The 20,806-nt window shown below is 41.6% G+C and overlaps 1 protein-coding gene across 5 annotated transcripts in view; it reads right to left on the bottom strand.

Annotated features, from left to right (window-relative positions):
• Positions 1 to 5,851: 5,851 nt before the first annotated feature.
• The window catches only part of BBX (BBX high mobility group box domain containing), a 275,536-nt gene continuing 260,581 nt past the window's right edge, over positions 5,852 to 20,806 (bottom strand). For all 5 annotated transcript variants that reach the window (XM_080823292.1, XM_080823289.1, XM_080823291.1 and 2 more), the window contains 3 exons: positions 15,061 to 15,258; positions 12,673 to 12,859; positions 5,852 to 8,054 (listed from right to left, as the gene is read on the bottom strand). In XM_080823292.1, coding sequence (XP_080679418.1) covers positions 7,967 to 8,054; positions 12,673 to 12,859; positions 15,061 to 15,258 — 473 coding nt within the window. In that variant the 3' untranslated portion in view covers positions 5,852 to 7,966. The remainder of the gene's footprint in view (positions 8,055 to 12,672; positions 12,860 to 15,060; positions 15,259 to 20,806) is intronic.

Raw genomic sequence — 20,806 nt, 5'->3', positions numbered from 1 at the left:
ATTCTTCATCACTCTCAAGAAAGTTTTAATCCTCGCATCTTTCTTTCGTGACTCTTCAATACACAACCTTGAGAAAAAAATGACCTTTTATAAAGCTCCCTAGGGTGAGGGATCTCCAAGTGGGGTGAGGCTTAAAGTAGGAATTATCATTTTCTCTCTTCCAGGAGGGGTTTCCTTTTACGCTTTAATTTCTGGCCTTTTGACCTAGGGTTTCGCATTTCTTTAATCTTTGGCCACCTGCCTTTCAGAGCTCTTCTAAAATTTTTCCTCTCCTGCTCCCCTACAACCGACATCACTCTTGCGAGTCTGGGAGAGGAAAGCCTAAGTGGGACCAGGACTGGAGGGAAAAGTGTAGAGGACATACAAGTTCTGAAAATTTTACATAAAATTATAAAAGTTTCAGCCTTGGGCCTTTTTAGACAACGTCTGGGGGGAAAAAAAAGATCATAGGAAGCAAGACCAAAAAGAAATCATTTAGACATGCCAAGAAAAGGTCTCTCTGATGACCTCTTTGGAAAACTGTGGATCAAGAAAGGTAAATATAGAGATATCCAATGTGAACAGCATAACCTAATTCCAAATAATCTTCACTCCAGCACGACTCTTCTTGTGGCTCACAGATTCCTTTTGCTTTGGGCAGGAAACAAACATATTTTTGGAATCATGAGGGGGCGATACATTAAAAAAAGAAAATTTGCGCATATCAAAATATTTGTTTTTAAAGGCTGTATCTGAAGTATTTATACACGAAATCACACTTCTGGGATATGCACAGCTAGGGTTGGGAGGTGAAATGAAGGAAAATGGATGAAATACAAATGAAACTGGAATCGAGAACATGTTGGTATTTGTTGGAGCTGGTCCAGGGAGTTCAACGTGCTGCTAGCCTCTTTTGCATATATTTGAAAATTTCCATCCTTTCACAAAAGGTGCAAAGGTTTCTGAAAAATGATTAATAATTCTGTTTTCAGTATGTACAGGAATGGATGGAGTTGGTGCTTTCCGTGTTAGCTCACTTATTGATAACCACTTTACTTTTCCTTTCAAGAGACTTTATGTTCTACCCCGAAGGACCGATGTACTGTAGAATCCATGTAGACCCATCAAACCACACACATGGAGAACCTGTCATCTTTCATCCTAGTAGAATTTACATTCTTTGGTATGAAACTCCCATCCCCACCACAAGACATTATATTCTCAGTAATTCAAAAAAGTGTGCTCAGAATTCAAGATGTAATTAATTCACCAGGCAGACTAATTTTATTGGAAAATCCTATAGCGCTATATATACAAACGTGAGTTACCTACATGAAGTACCGTGTTCTGAGTTCTCTACAGCATCGTATCGCCTGACAGAGTTTCCTCCTAATGCATCAGGCCCTTACAAGTTTATTTGAAAGAGGGAACTAGCTATACCTAGGGGTCTCTTTTGAATATACTTGAACATATCAACCTTCAAGTTTGAATAAAAATAAGAAAATCAATAGTTATCATTGCATGGACATTTCCCTTACAGGCCCTAGGCCAGCCTTCTCGTATGTATTTGCTTTCCATCCTAGCAGAAGTGTGAGGAGGCATCATCACCACCATCATTTAGGAAGTGAAGAGGAGTTCAGGGAGGTTGAAAAAACTAGTAATACGTGGGTGGAACCAGTCTTTGAAGCAAGTCTGTCTGAATGCAAACCCTGTGGTATCACACCTTGTATTTATACTGTGTGTGCGTGTGTGTGCGCGCGAGCGCGGCTCGATCCCAGGACCCTGAGATCATGACCTGAGCCGAAGGCAGAGGCTTAACCCACTGAGCCACCCAGGCGCCCCTCCATAGTTTTTGATTACAGTTCAGACATACTTGGTATGTTCAGAACGGTCACACTTTTGCCAGGAGGCTCTCCTCCTAAGTAGCAGAATGAAACCTATCTTCTTTCTTCTAGTCAGGCTGATTCCTACCTCACCCATTAGGGAAAAGCAACCCAGGCTACTCAAATGTGGGGAGTATCAGGCAAAGAGTCTGGAGGAGACCAGCATTTGACATTCTGAATTCGCTGAAGTATCTTCTGTTAAAGCATTTCCCCTACTGTTTTTAGTAGATAGGGTCTACTGAAGGCATGGACTCTCTGGCCAGGAGTGTGGACGTAAAGAAAGGTATTTGAATAATCTCTTTAAAATATTTCAAATTTTTATTAAATATTTTTATTCAGTTTTAAGATCACAGTTAAAGTACTTTAGCATGTTATACACATGACTTACATGTGCAATTTTTAGAAATATCAAATTAAGTATAAGATTTTGAAGAAAGAAATTATATAAATGTGTATATTGACTTTTACTACACATACATCTAAGAAAGCAATAATTCTGTTGTACCATTAAGTGGAAATCATTTATTACATGGCATGTTTACACCAACTCTAAAGAGAACCAAGCCAATTTCTGAAAGCAAAAAAAATAAGCGATTCAGTCATGCTGAAACTGTCAACAGACTTAAGACCCGGTGGTCAAATGAAGCTATGGTTAATTTATGACATGTAAGTAAGCAATTCAAACCTATGAGAAAAGTTCATAATCTGGTACATGGAATCTCAGGTGGTTTTTATTCTTTTTTTGGACAAATTCCTGAGAGCAAGAGACTTGTTTAGTGCGAAGGAAATGAGAACAACGTTGCTGAACACGTGCTGAGCTCCAGGTCACAAACCCGCCCCACCCCGAGTTCTGCTGCTCTCACAGCCGAGGCACTAACGTGAGGCGTCAGGGGATACGAGGCAGCCCCTGGGGGCTGCGAAGGGACAGCAGTGTTAGTTTGAGAAACCCATGTGCCTCAGTGATTCAGGTTAGAGCCTGTGAGGTATGATTTGCGGTGCGAGTGGGAGGGTTTGGAGGCATCGAATTAGGTCCTTGTTACTTCAGTAACTGGTTCTGGCCCAAGGTGTCGGGCGATCTTTGGAAGGAGTAGTAATTCTCATGATAACTAGTTCTGTGCATGAAAATCGAGTTGAGGGCAGGATCAATTTTGACCATGGACTGCAACAAGGAAATAGTGGTCATAGAACTTAATACAAAGTTTCCTCTTTTAATTTGTTAGCATAAATCCTACCACCACAAATAAAATTTGGCTAGGAGAGGAAGCTCTCTTTCGGGTGTGAAGAAAATGCATACTTCCATTTTTTAAGGAAAGCATAGCACAAACAGATGGAGGTGTATCAGGGAGTCAAACAGATTTGTCTTGTTATTCACTACTTTGTCACTACTTTCATCTGAGATGTAAAGAAAATAATGTCCCCAGTGAAAAGGACAAGGTGATTTAATATGGACTATAATAAACTTAGCTATCACTTCCACACTAAAGCAAAGCAGTCCATCAAACCCTGAATACTTCACCAGACATATCTGGCAAGATAAACTGAACAACTGTTTCTTATTATAAGTGCGATGTTAGTCAACCTAAATAAGATAATTAAAAAAAAAAACCCCAAAACTCAAATAAAAACAAAATCCGAATCTAGTTCTTTGGGAATGCTTGTATAAATAAAAGCAAAAGCTAATTAACAATTAGTACTCTCTTTGTAAGGTGCAAAACAAGGTCCTATGTGGGGAATGCTAAAATTTAATTTCCGCCTAGCAGTTACTCTGAATACTTTATAGGTCAGATGTAGGAACGACATTTGCTTCTACTGCCCATTTTCAGCAATACATTGTTCTCTCTGGAGAAGGCGGTCTGGGGAGTCACAACACTGCAGTGGGAAACAGTGGCACTGAAGGGAGGAGCAAGAAAGGACAAAGCTCGCAAACAGGACTTACTGAAAGGAACTTGTAAAGCCGAGGTAGCCCGTTAGGGTTGGCCTCATGTGAGGGCTCTAGGGAGCAGTGCAACAAAGGTGAGTCTTCCTCAACAGCATCGCGGATACCCCGACTCTCCCTTTACAGAGGGGCGGTTCCAGGTCTTGCAGGACTTCCTTCCTTCTCCCCAGCGAGGCGGTGGTGCTTCCCCTCCACCATGCGGACGCCGGCCACCGGACTCCAGAACGTTTGGGATGCATACAGTAGTTCAGCAGGCAGCACGATCCCATTGCTTCACATTAATGCCAACGCCAAACGTGGAACAGAGTTACCGGATACCCTCCTTCCCTCCCCGCCACCCCTACACTGTAGGATCCAAACATGTCATTCAGTTTCCGGCTTACTCCTGGTTCTGTATCAATTTATAATTTGCTGGAGATTTTACAGAGGTGCAAACTTTTCCATACGATGAGCCCAAGACTGCGGAGTGCAAACAAAATTTTCTAGGACTGAGGCAGAGTAGCATCTGACTGGATAAGAAAGTGATGGGGAATACACATGTCAGAATATAAATAACCAGACCAGTTCAGATGCTCCTTTTGTTCAGAGTGTCCCACCGCTTTTTTCCCCCGCTCCAGCAGTTTAATGGCCGGAACAAGAATCAGGGATAATGTGGGAATGATTTCAGCACGACTTTGAGCTGGCATTGGTAGAAAGCTCATCTGACAGAATTCAGTGAACACAGTTCTGGTATTTGGGGGGGGGGAAAGACTGTCAGAATTACAACAGTATGATTTATCCTTATAAAAGGGCTTTGATGAATTACATTTTGATCTAAAATCTGGGAACTAACCTAATCTGGGGATAAGAACCTGTATCATCAATGTGGCTGTGGGACATTTTTCCTTTTCCTGATCTCATTACAGTTATCCAAACAAAAACTTCAGAAGGATGTCTTACAGTATTTTTTTCTTTCACTCAGCTTCGTAGAGCTGCAGCTTCAGTTACTATAATATACTCTACACACTTCAAAATTACATAGGAAAATACCCAGAACAACTAAATAAATAAAAGGCTAAAGAAACTGGAACAGTACTGCGTCTCCATCTGAGACGAAATCATCCACTTCGGCATCACAGAGAAGGGCTAGGACAATTTTTTTCAAAAGATTTATATACAGGTTTGAATCCAGAAATTAAGGTTAAAAGCATAAATATCGATAATTTCAACTAGATTCAGAATGGTTTTTCAGAAAGATATGATACAACAATTTAGAATAAAACAAAGCAGAAAAGCATCATATTTTGGTTTGCTTGAGATATACATAAGGTGCAACAACTTTTTCTCTTGAGGATGCTTGTGGGACAAATGTTAGTGTCGATGGTGTTTGCTGGCAGATTAAGGTACACACCATAGCAATATGATTTTCCAAAATATAAAAGAATGACAGAAATGAAATGAAAATGATAGATGGGTGGGGGGCACTACAGGTTGGTCTGAAATATTTGTGCTAACAAATGTTGTTACCTGAAAATACCAACACCCTTCTCCAGCGGATTCAGGGCATGAGAAAAGCACTATTATTGAAATCAAGACTTCACTCAGAGAACAACAAGGCGAGTGTCTAAAGGACTATAAAGCTTTGCAGGATTTCTGCTACTCTCAGTGCCTAACCGCTTAAAAATTAAGCATCTCTACAAAAAGTTTTTTTTTTTTTTTAAAGTATCTGAAAACAGTCATATCCAGTAGATTGCCCTCCCACCCCACCCGTGCCTAAGGGAAAAGCCACTGAGGTTTAGGAAAAGCAGATCAAGTAAGATATTAATCACATAGAAAAAAGTAATCTTTTGTTTTGCTTCTTTTTAAAAAAGGTCCCATGAATATACAGCAATCTCTTAAGGAAATCTAGTGAAATGTCATTGGAGGACTGAAGGAGGGTGCTCTGGCAAAAATAGATCTATTCTAACGTGTTCTATAGAATAACAAGTTAGTACCATTGTCAAGGTGCATGTTCTGCACCAAACAATTTTTGTTGTTGGTTTCTTTTACTTTTTTTTTTTTTATTTTTAGCTAATTATAATTTTTAAATCACTGCTAGCAAGTGGTCCAAAAACTCCAACAGCCACCAACATTGGGACCCAGCAATTTTCAAACATTCACTTTGTGTTTTGAAGTTTAGAAAATATTAATAAAACAGCATCATAGTAAAAATATTACACTAAAATCTGGGGCTGCTTACCTGATTTATTTCTATGTGAATGGGGTTAAGCTTTAACCTCGGACTAACCTAGATTACTAATTCCTTCTTCCTCCATGCCCACAATGATTATGCATTTTTGAGGACACCTTCCAATGCTCTGCTGCCCTCTTTACCTGCTTTGAAGAAAAAAAACAACAACAAACCAAACAAATCCCTATATTCTTTTTCAATTCTGTTAGTATGTTGTACATATTTTCCAGCACCGAAACTGAAGTAATATCTACAACTATGAAAAGCTAAACCTAGTTGGTACTAATAGAGTCATTTTTTTTTTGTATGGCTATTAGGTCAAATTACGATTAGGAAAAAAAAAAGTCATCATTACAATTGAGTCAAGTATAAATAAGAAAGCTAGATAAAACCTTGTAAACTGTCACCATGTAGAGATCTAATTCAAAAGCTTCAAACTCGAACTAATGCTATCAAAATTCCGCCAGTTTGAAAACCAATAAAAATTATTGCTGGAATCCAATAATTAAAATTTGGTAGTTTGTGCTGCGATGCAAGAGTGGGGATACACTTTGTGCTATGGAACAAATACCCTGTAAAATCGGTAGCCTCCGACTAATTCTGATTTATCACTTTGCATGTGTTGCTAGGAAACAAGACACTGTGAATGTCAGGTGGTTAAGTCAATATGTCGAATGTTCTAATAAGCCAGGTAATCCGCTTGGCACTGGCATACACAAGGTTGGTTTTATGTTCAAAAGCAACAGAACACAAAAAGGAAACAAACTTGCAGGTGGCTCCATGACTAAGACTCCCACCCTGGTCAGGCATACCTCCCTCATCATTTATTCCATACCTCCTTCACAACACACAACTCAAAATGGCTCTAGAACCCCGCCGCGGCAATCAGGCTGTGCATAGCAGTTGCTACCCGTCCAGTCTGTCTGGGATGGATGGGAAAGGTCTGTAGATCAAAGTCCACATGAAGTGAGTGTCTTCAATGTGTTCAGAATAGTGAAGTAATACTAAGGTCACTTCTGAATAATATTTTTCTTTTTTTGTTTGTCTGAACGATCCGTTGGTCACTTAGACCCCTGTGTAAAAATAAAAGAATCCTCAAGGCATGAAAACATCGGTAATCTGTAATCTGCAGGACTCTTCCCGTCTGGGAAAATATTTGCCACAATGTGCCCCAAGCAAATGCTTCTTGGTTACTCAAGGCTAAGGGAAAAAATTCAGCTTGTAAGAATTCTAAATTTTTTTTTCTCTCTCTCTCTCTCTCTTTTTTCTTGTTTTGCCAGCAAACTACCACTCTGGTGGCAAATATAAAAGTGCAGAATATATGGACCACGAGGCCGAGCATACACCGCTAACAATGGTACATCCGCCTGCCCGTGCTGCTTGGGGGTCTCTGGAGCAGGCTTTTTAATATTATTCTACAATATAAATGTAGGTATAACCTATTATATAAACCATCTTAGAACTTAAATCTCCATGTACAAAAAAGACTAAGAATATCTAATAATAACTAGTGCAGTGCGTCAGTTTTTGTTGTTTTTTTTGTTTTGTTTTGTTTTGTTTTTTGTTTTTGTTTTGAAAGAATAACTAGGTAATATACGAAACTAGTTTCACACTCTCTGGTTGGTAAAAGAGATGCTGGATGAGCTACAGTAAAGGCAGCCTTTTACCAAGTTACCACCTATTACCGTCAAAAGCCTTCAATAGAAAGCAAAGCTCCAGGATCATCCCGTTTTTTGCTCCTGACAAGACAGAGAACATCACCCTCAAAGACTCTGGGTTCCAAAAGAACACACAGCGGCCCAGGATGCTAACTTCTGCTTCAAGTGAATCTGGGCCGTGCAGGGCAACACGCACTTGTTTGCAGTCTGTATTTCCCACCACACGGACTCACTGGCATCCCTCGGTACAGACAGGGCTAGGGTAGTAGGTAAAGCACAATGTTTTACAATTAAAGGCGCTTCACTGGTCAGCGCAGGAAATAAGTACAGGGGCCTGTGGCATTTCTTTTGGCTGTCCATCATGGGTGAGCGGAGTGGACCTCTGACCCCTGCAAAACAAGGAGAAGGACAAAAAAAGTCACCCACTGAGAGTACGTTATCAGAAAGAGGAGAGGATGATGAGTAAACCTAAGAGCTTTCCAGTATCTTTTAATCCCTAAGGCTGACTTGTTGCTTCTGCTATTCAATTAAAACTGTTTTTGTTCTCAGAGCTGCTTCTTTTTTGACATTTTCTTATCTCAGTTCCCCTCGCATGACCTAACCATCTACTCTGCCCCCAAACAACCACCTCCATTTTGCAGAGGCAGGACCTCAAGTGCCACCAGATTTGGGGCGACTCCCTAAGAAGTGGGGAACTTTTAATCAAGGGCCGTGGCTCTAAGATAAGTCTTCTTCTTGATCCACTGATATTAAAATATGAACCATGCCTTTCCTCGAGCTGCCCAAGGGGAAAATTCTCCTGTACTAACTGATCACCTCCAGGCTCATTTCCCAAGATACATAATAATAAACCCAATTTAAAACGTAAGGCCAATTAAAGCAATGGCCCCTGACACCAGAGGCCTGTGACTCCAACACAAATGAATGAAAAGGCGAAAGAAAAGTCTCACAGGCACATGGACAGCCCATGCACAGGGGAAGAAGGCAAGGGGGGACTGAGTTTAGAGTGTGAGAACATCCAGGTGACTTGGGCCAAATCAACATATGTGGAGAGAGAACTCCAGAGAGGACTAGACAATTCACAGAAATACTCATTGTTTGGATTGGAACTACCACCAGACGGAGCTGATTTTTCATTCAGCTTTCGGTAAACGAGTAGGAAAGATTTACTTGATGGCTGTAAGGAAACCCTTCAATTTCTTGGTAATTTGAGCTTTTTACTCTAAAAAGATGGGATGGGGCACCTCTCTGACATTTCCCAGCAGGCCCACCAAAGACCAGACAGTGTCCACTCCCAGCTCTGGCCGCCAGTGGTCTGCACAGCACGAGGCTGGAAATCATTGACGGAGCAGCCAGGCCTCTGGTGGCCTGACCTTTCCAACACAGTATCTTCTTCAGATTACACAGAACAAAAGGAGCTGTTTAAAAATTCAAATTGTACTATTTGAAAATTCAAATTTTCATCACTATACCCAAGTTTCTTTCTCTTGATGCACACACACAAAAACAGTGTAGATAAATTACAACATTTGGGGATTTGAGAATCCAATAATCTCTTAGCCGAAGATATTAGGATTTTAGAAAAACAAAACCTGTGTTATAATCAAACCTCTGGATTAATCTGTTCATTCATGTGGGGATGCTGCAAGCACCAACTGTTCAATATGCTCAACTCTTTGTTCAGGGAAGATGACATTAAAATGCTGGTTTTCTTTACCTTTAAGATGGAATCTGTGACAGTATTACTACACTAAAAGAACGGTAATAAGTAGTGAAAAAGGAAACGTAAGACGAAGAGAGAGAAGTGAAAGATGAAGTACAGTATCCAAAAAAGAGCAACAGGGACAGAAAGAAAATGGGGTGGAAGCCCAGCTGAGTCAAAGAAAAGCACAAAGGAGGGGGAACCTGATGTGGCTCCAGCTAATGGATGGGGCAGGTCCTGGGGGAAGTGGCAGCAAGATGTGTCACGACATCCTCAGACGTGACAGAAGCTTGCTCAAGCAGCAAGCTCGGTGGAGCAAAGGCAAAGACCCTGGAGTTCAAAGACCTTCCTGCAAAGCTTAACTCAGCTTGGCTGTGTTTTCTTGGCAAGTTAACCATCTGCAACATCGTTAAAAAGGAATCAAAAAGACCCACCTGGCAGGGCTGATTTTAGGACTAAATTTAATGAGCTTTCCCTTATGAAACCCCTACTAAATAAACACGCTCTCAACAAAAGTTTATTCCAACTTCCTATTTCCTGCATCTTGCAAAACGGACTCTCTATGTTGGGTTTCTGAACTTAATGCTAAGATTTCTCATGACAAGAATGCAGGCGATACATTTCTACTCCTAATTCTCATGATCACCCTCTAACATATAAACCTGGGTGATGCCTAAGCAGTCATCAATTGCTGTACAGCCCAGGTAAAACTACATGAAGCCTACAGGTAGAGGGCAGTCTGGTAGCTCTGCTTTAAGAGGTAAGGGCTGGAGGTGCCCTTTGACAGCTGTATGGATACAGAACACGTGGTCCATATACACAATGGGATATTGCTCAGCCATCAGAAAGGATGAACACCCATCATCTGCATCAACATGGATGGGACTGGAGGAGACTGTTAAGTGAAATAAGTCAAGGAGAGATAGACAACTATCATACGGTTTCACTTACTTGTGGAATGTAAGGAATAGCATGGAGGACATTAAGGGAAGGAAGGGAAAAATGAAGGGGGTGGAAATCAGAGTGGGAGATGAACCGTGAAGAGTCGATGGACTCCGGGAAACAAACTGAGGGAAGGGAGGGGTGTGGGGGGGATGGATGAGCCCAGTAACAGGTATGAAGGAGGGCCCAGACTGCGTGGAGCACTGGGTGTTATACGCAAACAATGATCATGGAACACTACACCAAAAACTCATGATGTACAGTATGGTGTCATAACATAATAAAAATGAAAAAAATAAAAATACTAAGAAAAAGAAACAGGTAAGGGCTAAAATTACAACTAAGATTCTTCAGGGGATCTGTTTTTCTAGAAATTAAGAATACTAACCATTTGTGTGACTGATAGTAAGATTTTAGTATGCAATAGTGTTCTTTCTAATGGGTGGTTTTAAAGACAAGAACCTTTGCTCACACCATTTTCTCTATGCTTGCTGGTGAGCTTAGGCAGGCACACTTCAAGAACACATCATTTACTCATCTACCCAACCATTTTTCATTCATCCACTGTTATACCAAGAGCTAAGGAAGCTGGGGACAGGAGGATTAAAACCAGTGCTGTGCTTTCAAAATATACCAGGAAGAGACAGATGTGTCCATGAATAATTACAACCCAGTGTGGCAGCTGGGCTGGGAGCGTATGCACAGAGAGCCCAGAGACTTCGGGAGGAAGACTGAGAGAAGACAGCAGGACTAGAGATGGAAGGAGGAGCAGCAGTTTGCCCAAGAGGGGACTGTGTAAAGCCCAGAACCTGGCTGGGCTAGGCAGTAGCAAGTGATGCCACGTGATGGCAGGGTGGTTGAGGACGGGGTGGTGGAGATGAGAGGCAAGGTCTGCTGAGGCTTCCTGCCATCAGAAGCCGCCAGTCCTGGGAGGCTACTGAGCAGAGCCAGGGTGGACCACAGTCGTGTTCAGAGGGGATGCTGGCAGCAGCAAAGGGGGCTGTATGATAGACTTTTCCAAGCCCTGAATTATGATCCCCTCTGACTTCTTACACTGCCTCTTATTTCCAAAATTTATGGGGCACTTAGAACAAGCAGGCATATAGTTCATCTTCTTGCATGCGGAGGAGTCTGTCCTCTGTACTCGACTGTAAAACCCTGTAAGTGGAGAACTGTGTGTTCCCTCCTTTGGAGACGTGAGCAGATTTTAACAATGTCTGTCAGCATTCACTTGCTATTAGGCACTTGCAGTATACACGTGAAAAGGAATTCAACTTCTCTGATCTAGAGGTGATTTGTGAGAAAGCTCTAGAACTGTAATATGACAAGAGCAAGAAGCAAACAAAGCTTACGTCAGGGCCTCCTAAACATGGATGTGGAAGAGGAGAGTGAAACCCAATGGGTGGGTATGGAGGTTGTGTTAGATCTAAAACTCTCGTGTTGGAAGACTGGAAGTCTGGGAAAGTAGCTCATCTGTGGGTAATCCACCTCGAACAAAAGTATGAAATACCTGAATTTACAAATGGCTTTTTTGCCTTCCCAAAGGGTCCATTTAAATAGCAGAATACCCAATTATACGCTCAGAACTTAATATACTTTCTGTGAGGCTTTCCTGATTCAAAAGGCCTTCAGATCTATGACCCCATGTGATCTTCACAATTCTGGGATTCTTGGGGGATATGGTCATGCTCACTGGAAGATGAGAAAACTGAGGCCGAGAGAAATAAATGACTCTTCAGCAAACAGACAAGGACAAATGCAGGCCCCCTGCCCTCCACGACATGGATGACAGGACCTTCGTCCTGAGCATGGTTCCTTCTAGTAGCATGACCACCACCAGCACCATGCCCGAGGGTGCGTCTCCCGTGTGCCTGCCCTGGTGCATGAGCTCATGCCACGGAACACCTCTGTGCAATGAGTGCCACCTACACCCATTTCACGGAAGAGAAACCGGAGGGTAGAGAGGTGAGTGATCCATCTTGCTCACGACCTTGCAGTTTGCTGATGGTAGATGCAGATGGTAGATGCAGGGCTCCAACCCAGGTCTGCGGCCTGACCTCGAAGCTCACACCTAACGACTAGATAATGGGGTTTCTTTGCTCTCCCACGCCTCTTATGGAAATGAAGTGCAGCCACGGAACAAGAGAGTCAAAATGCGATACTTGGCTGACTATTTTCCCGTATCTTCCCACACTGCTAATTAGGACATGACTTGCTCGTGAACCACAGTGCGTTGTGAAAGATACCACATACCCCGTCGGCAAGTAAGCCTTGGCTTCCATGTTGTTCTCCCTAATCTTGTTCCGCATGAGGGGGTAAGGCGGGCCAGGACCCCCAACATCCCGGTGGCACACATTGCTCACCTGTGCACATTTTCCATGGCGGCCACTTCGGCCAGCGCGGCGAGACTGAAGAACGCAGACACGGCTGGCATCTCTGGAGTGCTGCTCCGCGTCTCTGCGGCCTCGGGGTTCTGGGGGCCTTCGTCATGGCAGCCTGTCTCAGTCACTTTCGGGAGACTCCTCTGCAGTTGTTCCTTTGGTTTGTCATCTGTAACAAAAGGGAAATTCATCACCACGTCCTCTCCAGAGAAGGGACAGAGAAGACTCTTCGCCAGACAATGTGAAATGAGCTAATATTCTTTGTTCACTTTTGTCATCCATGGAGTACCAAGACTTTACAGATTCTCTTCTCCCATGGTAATAAAACTATTTTATCAAGCTCAATTCCAAAACTATGGACAGTGTTATGCCCTGAAACTAAGTGGAAGAGAAGCTGTGTTTTATCCAAGGCCAAAGAATAGGTCTGTCTCAGAGTAAGAGGCGAAAAAATAGGCTTTGACCAAAATAAAACTGATGGGACTTCGGCAAAGGGGCCTGTAGATGCTTTAGAAGGCCCCTAAAAACCCGACCAAGCAGATATTTCTGATGAAGCCGTAGGATGCCCAGCTATGGCAACTTGGACATTGGGTTTGCTCTGACACCAACATTTGGGACAGCCTATACTAATCCCAATGAGATCGATCAATCCCAGTGAGATCCCTAGCTGTTATTCTTGTTCTGAAGACCTACTAGAAGGAAGATGAAGGGACCTCTGGTATTCACAAAGATGTGCTAAACCGCTATGAAAATATACTGTTGGAAATGAGTATACTTTCTTTACTATGTAGCTGTTATAAGGGAGGAGGAATCTTTATCATGATTTTTAAAACATTTTGAATATAGAAAGCAATTCATAAAGGCTGTAAATGCCATATATCAGAACATGAGAGTGCTATGTGCTTTTCTAAATGAAGGGAATATTTCTAAGATCTTTCACTCTTTCTGTAAGTGAAAATGAGGCTATAACAATTTATGAAATCAAAATCACAGAGCAGAACCCAGAGTGAAAATGGAAGGAGTGAGGGGTCTGCTGGACTACATATCAGGAAAACTAGATCTAGTTCTCTCCCTACTTCCACCTAGTAGGTCAATGTATTCAAAAATGAAATCCTACCTATTTGAGCTTAATCTCTTATATAACAGGGTAAAATGGTAATATTTAATATGCTTTATTGTTCTAACAATATACACATGCTAAACATAAAATGTGCATGAAATCCACTAATTGTCTTCCTATTCTATCTCAGCAATGAATCTTTATTTGCAATTAGATTAACCTAAATCAGGTATTTATAAATACTACACTCAAAACACATTCATTTAAATAGTTTTTATTTTATTAATTTATTTTTTCATTATGATAGATGTATTAATACCCATCAGCTCTGGTAACTCGTGCCCCCACTCAGCTCCCCTCTGGTAACTATCAGTTTGTTCTTTCTCTATAGTTAAGAGTCTGTTTCTCGGTTTCTCTTTCACTCTTTTCCACCCCTATGCTCTAAACGCTTTTTCTACTTATAGAAGTCACTGTGGACCTCTAACCTTTTTCTGGAAACTGGAATAGGGCAGGGGAGGGACACTTCAGAGCTGAGGGACTGAGATGCTGGGGGTGCCAAAAGGTAGAAGGACAACCATAGCAAAGGCCACTAATGCTTGGTTGATGGAGCACCCCAAGATCTGAGGGGGATGTGCTCAGAGTCACTCTCTGTCCCCACTCCTTAACTTGGGCCCCTCAGGCAATTCTGCCGCAATGGAGGTCTCCAGGAACAGCCAGCAGACCATATACCATGACTGAAAAATGGAGAAATTGAGTGTAAGTTAAGATTTGGTTAAAGATCAGCCCAGAGAACTCAAGAAATCCAGAAGCATTCTCAGGGTCCCTCAGTGGTGAGAATCAACTTATTATAAAGTGCTGGATGCTTTCTAAGGTTCCTTAATCCACTGGTTTTAAATACTTGATAATATGGTTCGTAGTGACTTGAACAGTGAACCGTGAAGAAACACTGATTCATCTAGTATTTTTAAAAGTCTAGGATCTCTGGGAATTTACTTAATGAAGACTGCTTTTGTGCATGCTGAGAAAGAGAAGGAGAAACACGCAGTCCTAAAAATTACCTTTCCTTTCTAAGAATGCTCTCGGAAAAAGAGCTATGATTTTAACACGTATACATTTTGTACATTTGGGAGCTTGTGGAAGACTAGTTCTCAAGGAGATCCAGACAAAGAAAATGTTTCTGCGGCCAAACCCACAGAACAGACCTATTTTTCAATGAGGACCCACAGCTGGCTTAGAGCCATTTGCTGTCCAATGTGGCCTTGATAGTCCCCACCTTGATCTGGTTTCTCTCATCTAAAGCTCCCTCTTCTTACCCAAAGTACCTCCTGCTGGTGATACCCGGCCATCTGCTGTCCTGACAAGGTGGGTGATCTTGGTTTTCCTTGCTTTTCTCTTTTGGCTGCCCACCAAGGGTTCTTGCGTTGTTGTTGGCTCTGGAGTGTTGGGAATGGATAGGGCATTTTTAACCTTATGAGCAGGCTCTGTGGTGTTTTTGTCTTCTGAAAATATGGCTGAAATAAGACAGATCATATACAGTTACACACAAAAACATAAGAAATCAACATTACTCTTAGAAACATTTCTCAATGCCTAACCCATCCGAATGGAGAACTGAGATTTAGAGTTTTCAAAGTACTGATGGGAAAAAGAAAATGCTGCCCAAATATACTTCTTTATATTTGCTTTGATAAATTATGTACAGAGGATTCAGATGCCCTCTCTCTCTTTTCATAGACTACTGAACCAAAAGGCCATCGGAGTAACATTTTATTTTCTAAGTGTTTGGATCTTGCAGGTTTGGTGGGAAATACAGTGTACGTAAATCTGAGTGAATTGTGCTCCAACAGAACATAATTTCCACATGGGAGTCAAGGTTCCTATCCGAGATCTTCTTGGCCAACCTGGTCTGGGGAAGATGACAAGGGAAGTTTCTCTTCTTCTGAGGACACTGAGATTAAGTATGTGCTTCTAAATTTATAGTCATCATTGGGACATTTGCTTTCAATCACCAGGTCAGACTGATCAGAAAAGAAATTGTGAGGCCTGACCTCCTTCTTTTGTGCATACTGACTGCTCAGCAAAGACCTGACCCACACTGGTGATGCCTGCACATAAGGAAACACTCTCCCATTCACTGAAGTCTAGGACCTGGTCAATGTGCTTATTAGTGAGATAATTTAAAGAAGTACCACAGGCCACGACTGAAAATGGAGAAAGGTATTAGGTATCCTCATTCTTCTTCTTTTTTTTTTTTTTAAGATTTTATTTATTTATTTGTCAGAGAGAGTGAGCACAGGCAGACAGAGTGGCAGGCAGAGGCAGAGGGAGAAGCAGGCTCCCTGCCAAGCAAGGAGCCCGATATGGGACTCAATCCCAGGATGCTGGGATCATGACCTGAGCCGAAGGCAGTCACTTAACCAACTGAGCCACCCAGGCGTCCCTAGGTACCCTCATTCTAACTGAACACCAGTGAATCATTTAGCAGCACACACTTCTGTCTGAAGAGTCACTTTGTTGAGAGTAAGGAGTACGCATGCCATGCAAGACCTTGCGTCCAGTTCGGACAGACTGAGGATGCCTATATCTTTTCTTATACACTCATTTCCTTAGGAGTTCATTCTCCCCACCCCCAATTTAAAAGTAAGACAAGTATATGTAGATAGGAGTGTAGTAAGCTTTTAAGAATATATTCATGTAGTCAAGCTGAGTAATTGAGACTTTTTTTTTTAACATTTTTTTTTTTTTTAATTCTAGTGGCCTAAGGGCTTTTAAGCAGGGAAAAGAGGCAAGGCATCTTTCCATTTTTAAATCATCCAATCCTTAAGAGAGGTGAAGAAACAGTTTCTGACAAAGAGAGGAGTGTGGCTCGGGAAATCAAGGTCTGAGTGGCCTATTCCATGCACAGAGCCAGGAGATAACTGAAGGTGCTGATCGGAAGGCAGAGCTGAAGGGAGACGCTGGAAATACAACAATGCAAATTGCACGGGAGGAAAGAAGGCTAAAATAAGAGGAAGAGAACAGAGCAAGAATAACTCAGGGTGTGAAAAAATGCACATGCTGGTATAAAACCTTGCATGGGCTTCACTTAAACATTTTAATCTGGGTTTTTAACGAGGTTAGGTACATCATTGGGAAAGCAAGGCTATGAATTTGTTAAGATCTTTACCCTTAAGAGACTGATTCCAGGATTCCCATTCCAAAACAGGTGGGAAATCATTTCAGTTACATCAAAAGAAAGGATGTAAAGCAGAAATCATACTGTGACTTGTGGCCTGGCCTTACCTCAACAGAGCATAATAGAGGGCCGTGTGGGACAGGCTTAAGATAATAATTATTTAAAAGAAACTACTTGGCAACACTCCCAAGTATCTTTTCAAACAAGTAATCAAAAATTAGGGAAAAAGGCTCCTTTTAAATTGTAGATCTGTACCCAGGAAACAGTCTTGGTGTATTTATACTTTGATATTTAGCTTAACATAGAGCAGTGCTGGTATGTATTTTAAGATTTTTTTTTTTTTTTTTAGTTTAAACTTCAATAAAAGCTGCCAGTAAAATAAAGGATAATTTGGTTAAGAAACCCTCCAAAGAAGTTTCATGACTCTGCATTAGCCTTGAAACTCAAAGTCTCTGATAGCCATAAAGAAGTCAGAATATTGAGTTTTACACTGAGCATAAAAAACCTCTATTAGATATTCACAAGCTTCAGAATTTCTAGTTTCTTAATCCAGATCCTTCAGTTATCCCTTCTGATTATAGGGGGTGAATCTTAATCACTTCTCCAATATGAACACAACTTTATAGATGGCTCTTCCAGAAAAAGCACTAATCTATTCCTTCTTCTCCTTCCATTTCCTAGAAAAATCTAGAACTTACAGAAATAAGGGTACAGCAGGGTTCCAAAGATGAAGGGTGAACTACATCAGAAGAACTGCTTAGAGAAAGAACGAACCCAGGAGGTCAAAGAAAAGGCCACATGGGTTAGGAAAAGATGACCTGATTTCTATACAAAGACCATGGGATAACAGAAATGACAGTCACAGAGAGACCTAGATTCTACTCTTGACTTTTTAATTTATTAACTGCAGGACCACAGGTCTCTAGTTTCTTCATATAAAGATGGAGGCTGGACTAGATTGGCTCTAAAGGAGCCATGAGCCCCCGAATTCTTTTAATTTGTCACATAGCCCAAAATCAGGTTCCCAGCCAGCCTCTAGCCAGCTCCAGAGTCTCAAGGCAAGGGAAGAGTACTCCCTTGACAAGGACTGTTAGTTCTCTTGCCTTTGGTAAGCCTTCGAATGGTTTCATTTCAGTAGCTGCTCTGTTTCCTGTGTGTTCCAGATGCATTAGTAAAAACACAGTAAGCAGTCAAGGGGATGGCTGCAAAGGGATTGCAAAAGGGAGGTAGAGTTAAGGCCTAAAAGTAGATTGGGACTCAGAGAAGCTCAGAAGCCAGCAGACAAGGAGCTGGGGGTGGAAGGCAGGCTGGCCAACAGACACCAGCCATCAAGTCCCAGAGTCTGGTGTACTGGGAGACAGAAAAGGAGCAAGTTAGGTTGCAGACCAAGTGGAAGAGGCAAAATGTGAGAACACAGAGAAGATTCTCATAAATCACTGAAAAGGAGGCCATGCCACCTCTGTTGATGTCTCCTCCTCTAAACTTACTGCCAGATCACAAAGTATTCATGGGGCCTGGAGATTGTCCACATCTGAAAGAGGGATATAATGAGATCTTGCCAGAATTTGGAAGAGGAGGTAAGCCTGACTCTGCTCCATGCTTTGACCCAGGAGCTATCCTCAGAACATCCTATGCTGTCTGGAGGCCAAGACCAATGACAGTCTTCAGGGTCAGCACTCAGAGAGAACCCTATCCTAAGACAGAAGAACTGGGAAAAACAGGTAAGGCCAAGAAGTGGTCATCTGGGATGCAACAGCAGATCTGAGTCCAGCACGTTAGCAAAGCAAAGGAAGGCCTGGTGGTGAGAGACAGGAAATGGAAGAAGCTCAGAGAGAGAAAAAGTCTGAAGCTGAGCACCAAGAGAGCAAGCCAGTTCCTTTTTTCTTTTTTCCCTCCCTGACAAACTAATGGAAATGTGAGAAAAGAAAGGCTTTTGTCCTTTAAAAACAAATTAGTCATTTCTCTTTCGGCTTGTAATTGAACACACAAACCTACCCAAGCACTGCGAAACAAGTCCACAGGGCTAGTTTTTATACTCCACGATAATCATAACACACTTGGAGCGTATCATCTGAGAGAGATAATGTGAGCTCACTCCTGGAGCAACATTAGGAATGTGGCAATAAGAGACTGTCTTGTTTTCCAAACTCTGCTCCCCAAATGTGGGGTGAATCTTTTGAGATAGCAGCACTGTGGTTGTACCAAACCCTGGGAGGCCACTAGAGTGCTCCAGAGTTACGAATTCACATTCCAACTAGGGGAATCAAACCTACACTGAAATTACTATAGCCAAATCTGGAATCTCACAGCCTTTGGTTGGTCTCTCTTGAGCTGAAAATGCAGTCAGATGCTGAATGGAACACAGGAAACAGAATCAAATGAATGAGCCTTATCTAAGATCCCAGGAGACCTTGCTGAAGTTACACAGCAGCTATTTTGAACTTGAGAAAAGAGATCAAGGTTAGTCTGAGCATTGTGGATCATGTTTGAAAATCTAACTATAAACCAGATTTTTCTCCCCATAATTAGATTTATATACTGCAAAGGAACTAATCTTCTGGAGATTTTAAGTCTCAGGTTTGGGTTTTTTTTTTCTCTTAAGATACCATTTATAATTGCAACATCTGAGCCAAATAAGGGCTCAGATATGCCTGAAAAATCGAAACTGTAAGCAGCCCATGTGTTTTAGTGGAAAGAGTGCTGATTTCTTCTCTTCCTGCTTATGTTGGTCAGGCTTCAATTTCTTATGATGTACTTAGGGCTAATAAGCCCTCCTGAATTCCCTGGGGCTCCTGCCAAGATTAGTTAAAAAAAAATTGTGAAAGCCCTCTAGAAACTATAAAGCAATATTGAGTATTAATTATCTTCATCGTTATTATTACAATTAGAAACCTCCAATTTAAGCATGAACATAGGACACCAGAACTTGGTACAAAGACACACACAGTGGCAGATACAAGTCATCTTGGTTTATCTGATAATTTAACCTTTAATTCTAGGGTGATAAGCAATCTTTCTTTTTTATGATCTGCAAAAGTGTCAAGAAATGGTTTAGCAATTTTAAATTTTAAAAGCATGGGGAAAAATGCTTAAATAGACTACAAGCTTAGCATTTAAACTGCAGATGTGATTACTAAGCACCTGAAGATTTCTAATATTTGGGGGGGAAAAATGAACTGCAAGCCAATTATACTCAGGATGGTGCAAAAAAGAATAGTGAACTTGAAGTCATCCCCTTTAGCCCAAGTCAGGAAGAGCAAACTGAGCTGAACACCTCAGTGGAACCAACATTTCTAGTATAGACATCAGCTATAAACAACCCCTGTCTAACCTTTGCCCAGGATGGCTAACACATGTTAACATTATCCTGATTACAGTTTCATCTTCTGTCCTTAGGTATGTATGCTCTCCAAGGCAGAGTTTAAATAAGGGATGGGGAGAGAGGGCCTAGATAATTCACCAAGTGCACCATCACCACCTGAACAAGGAAATATAGGGGAAGGTATGAAAATCAATAGCCAAAAAGGTCACTTTAAATTACTTGTAATTCCTGATGCACAAACAGATTCCTTTTACCCTGACCACATAAAGTGAATATACACTCTACACCAGAAGACATGCAGTTTTCAGTGCGTATTCTTTAAAGTTTGTAATGCAGTCATAAATATTAGTAATAAATATAATTAATATCAGCAATAATAACTCTATTCCACTAAACCCTTGGGACTGCCATGAAGGACTTGAAATGGATTTACTCTTCTGCCCCGTAAAGGGCAGAATTAGGGCTGCAGACTAAAGACACCCCGAGCGCCACACCACCCACTCAACAAAACCCAGTAGTAACAGCAAGTATGAGAGGGAAAATGACATTTGAGGCCCACGTT

The sequence above is a fragment of the Martes martes genome, assembly GCF_963455335.1.
Source record: "Martes martes genome assembly, chromosome: 1".
Lineage (NCBI taxonomy): Eukaryota > Metazoa > Chordata > Mammalia > Carnivora > Mustelidae > Martes > Martes martes.
This window is presented reverse-complemented; position numbering and strand designations above follow the sequence as displayed.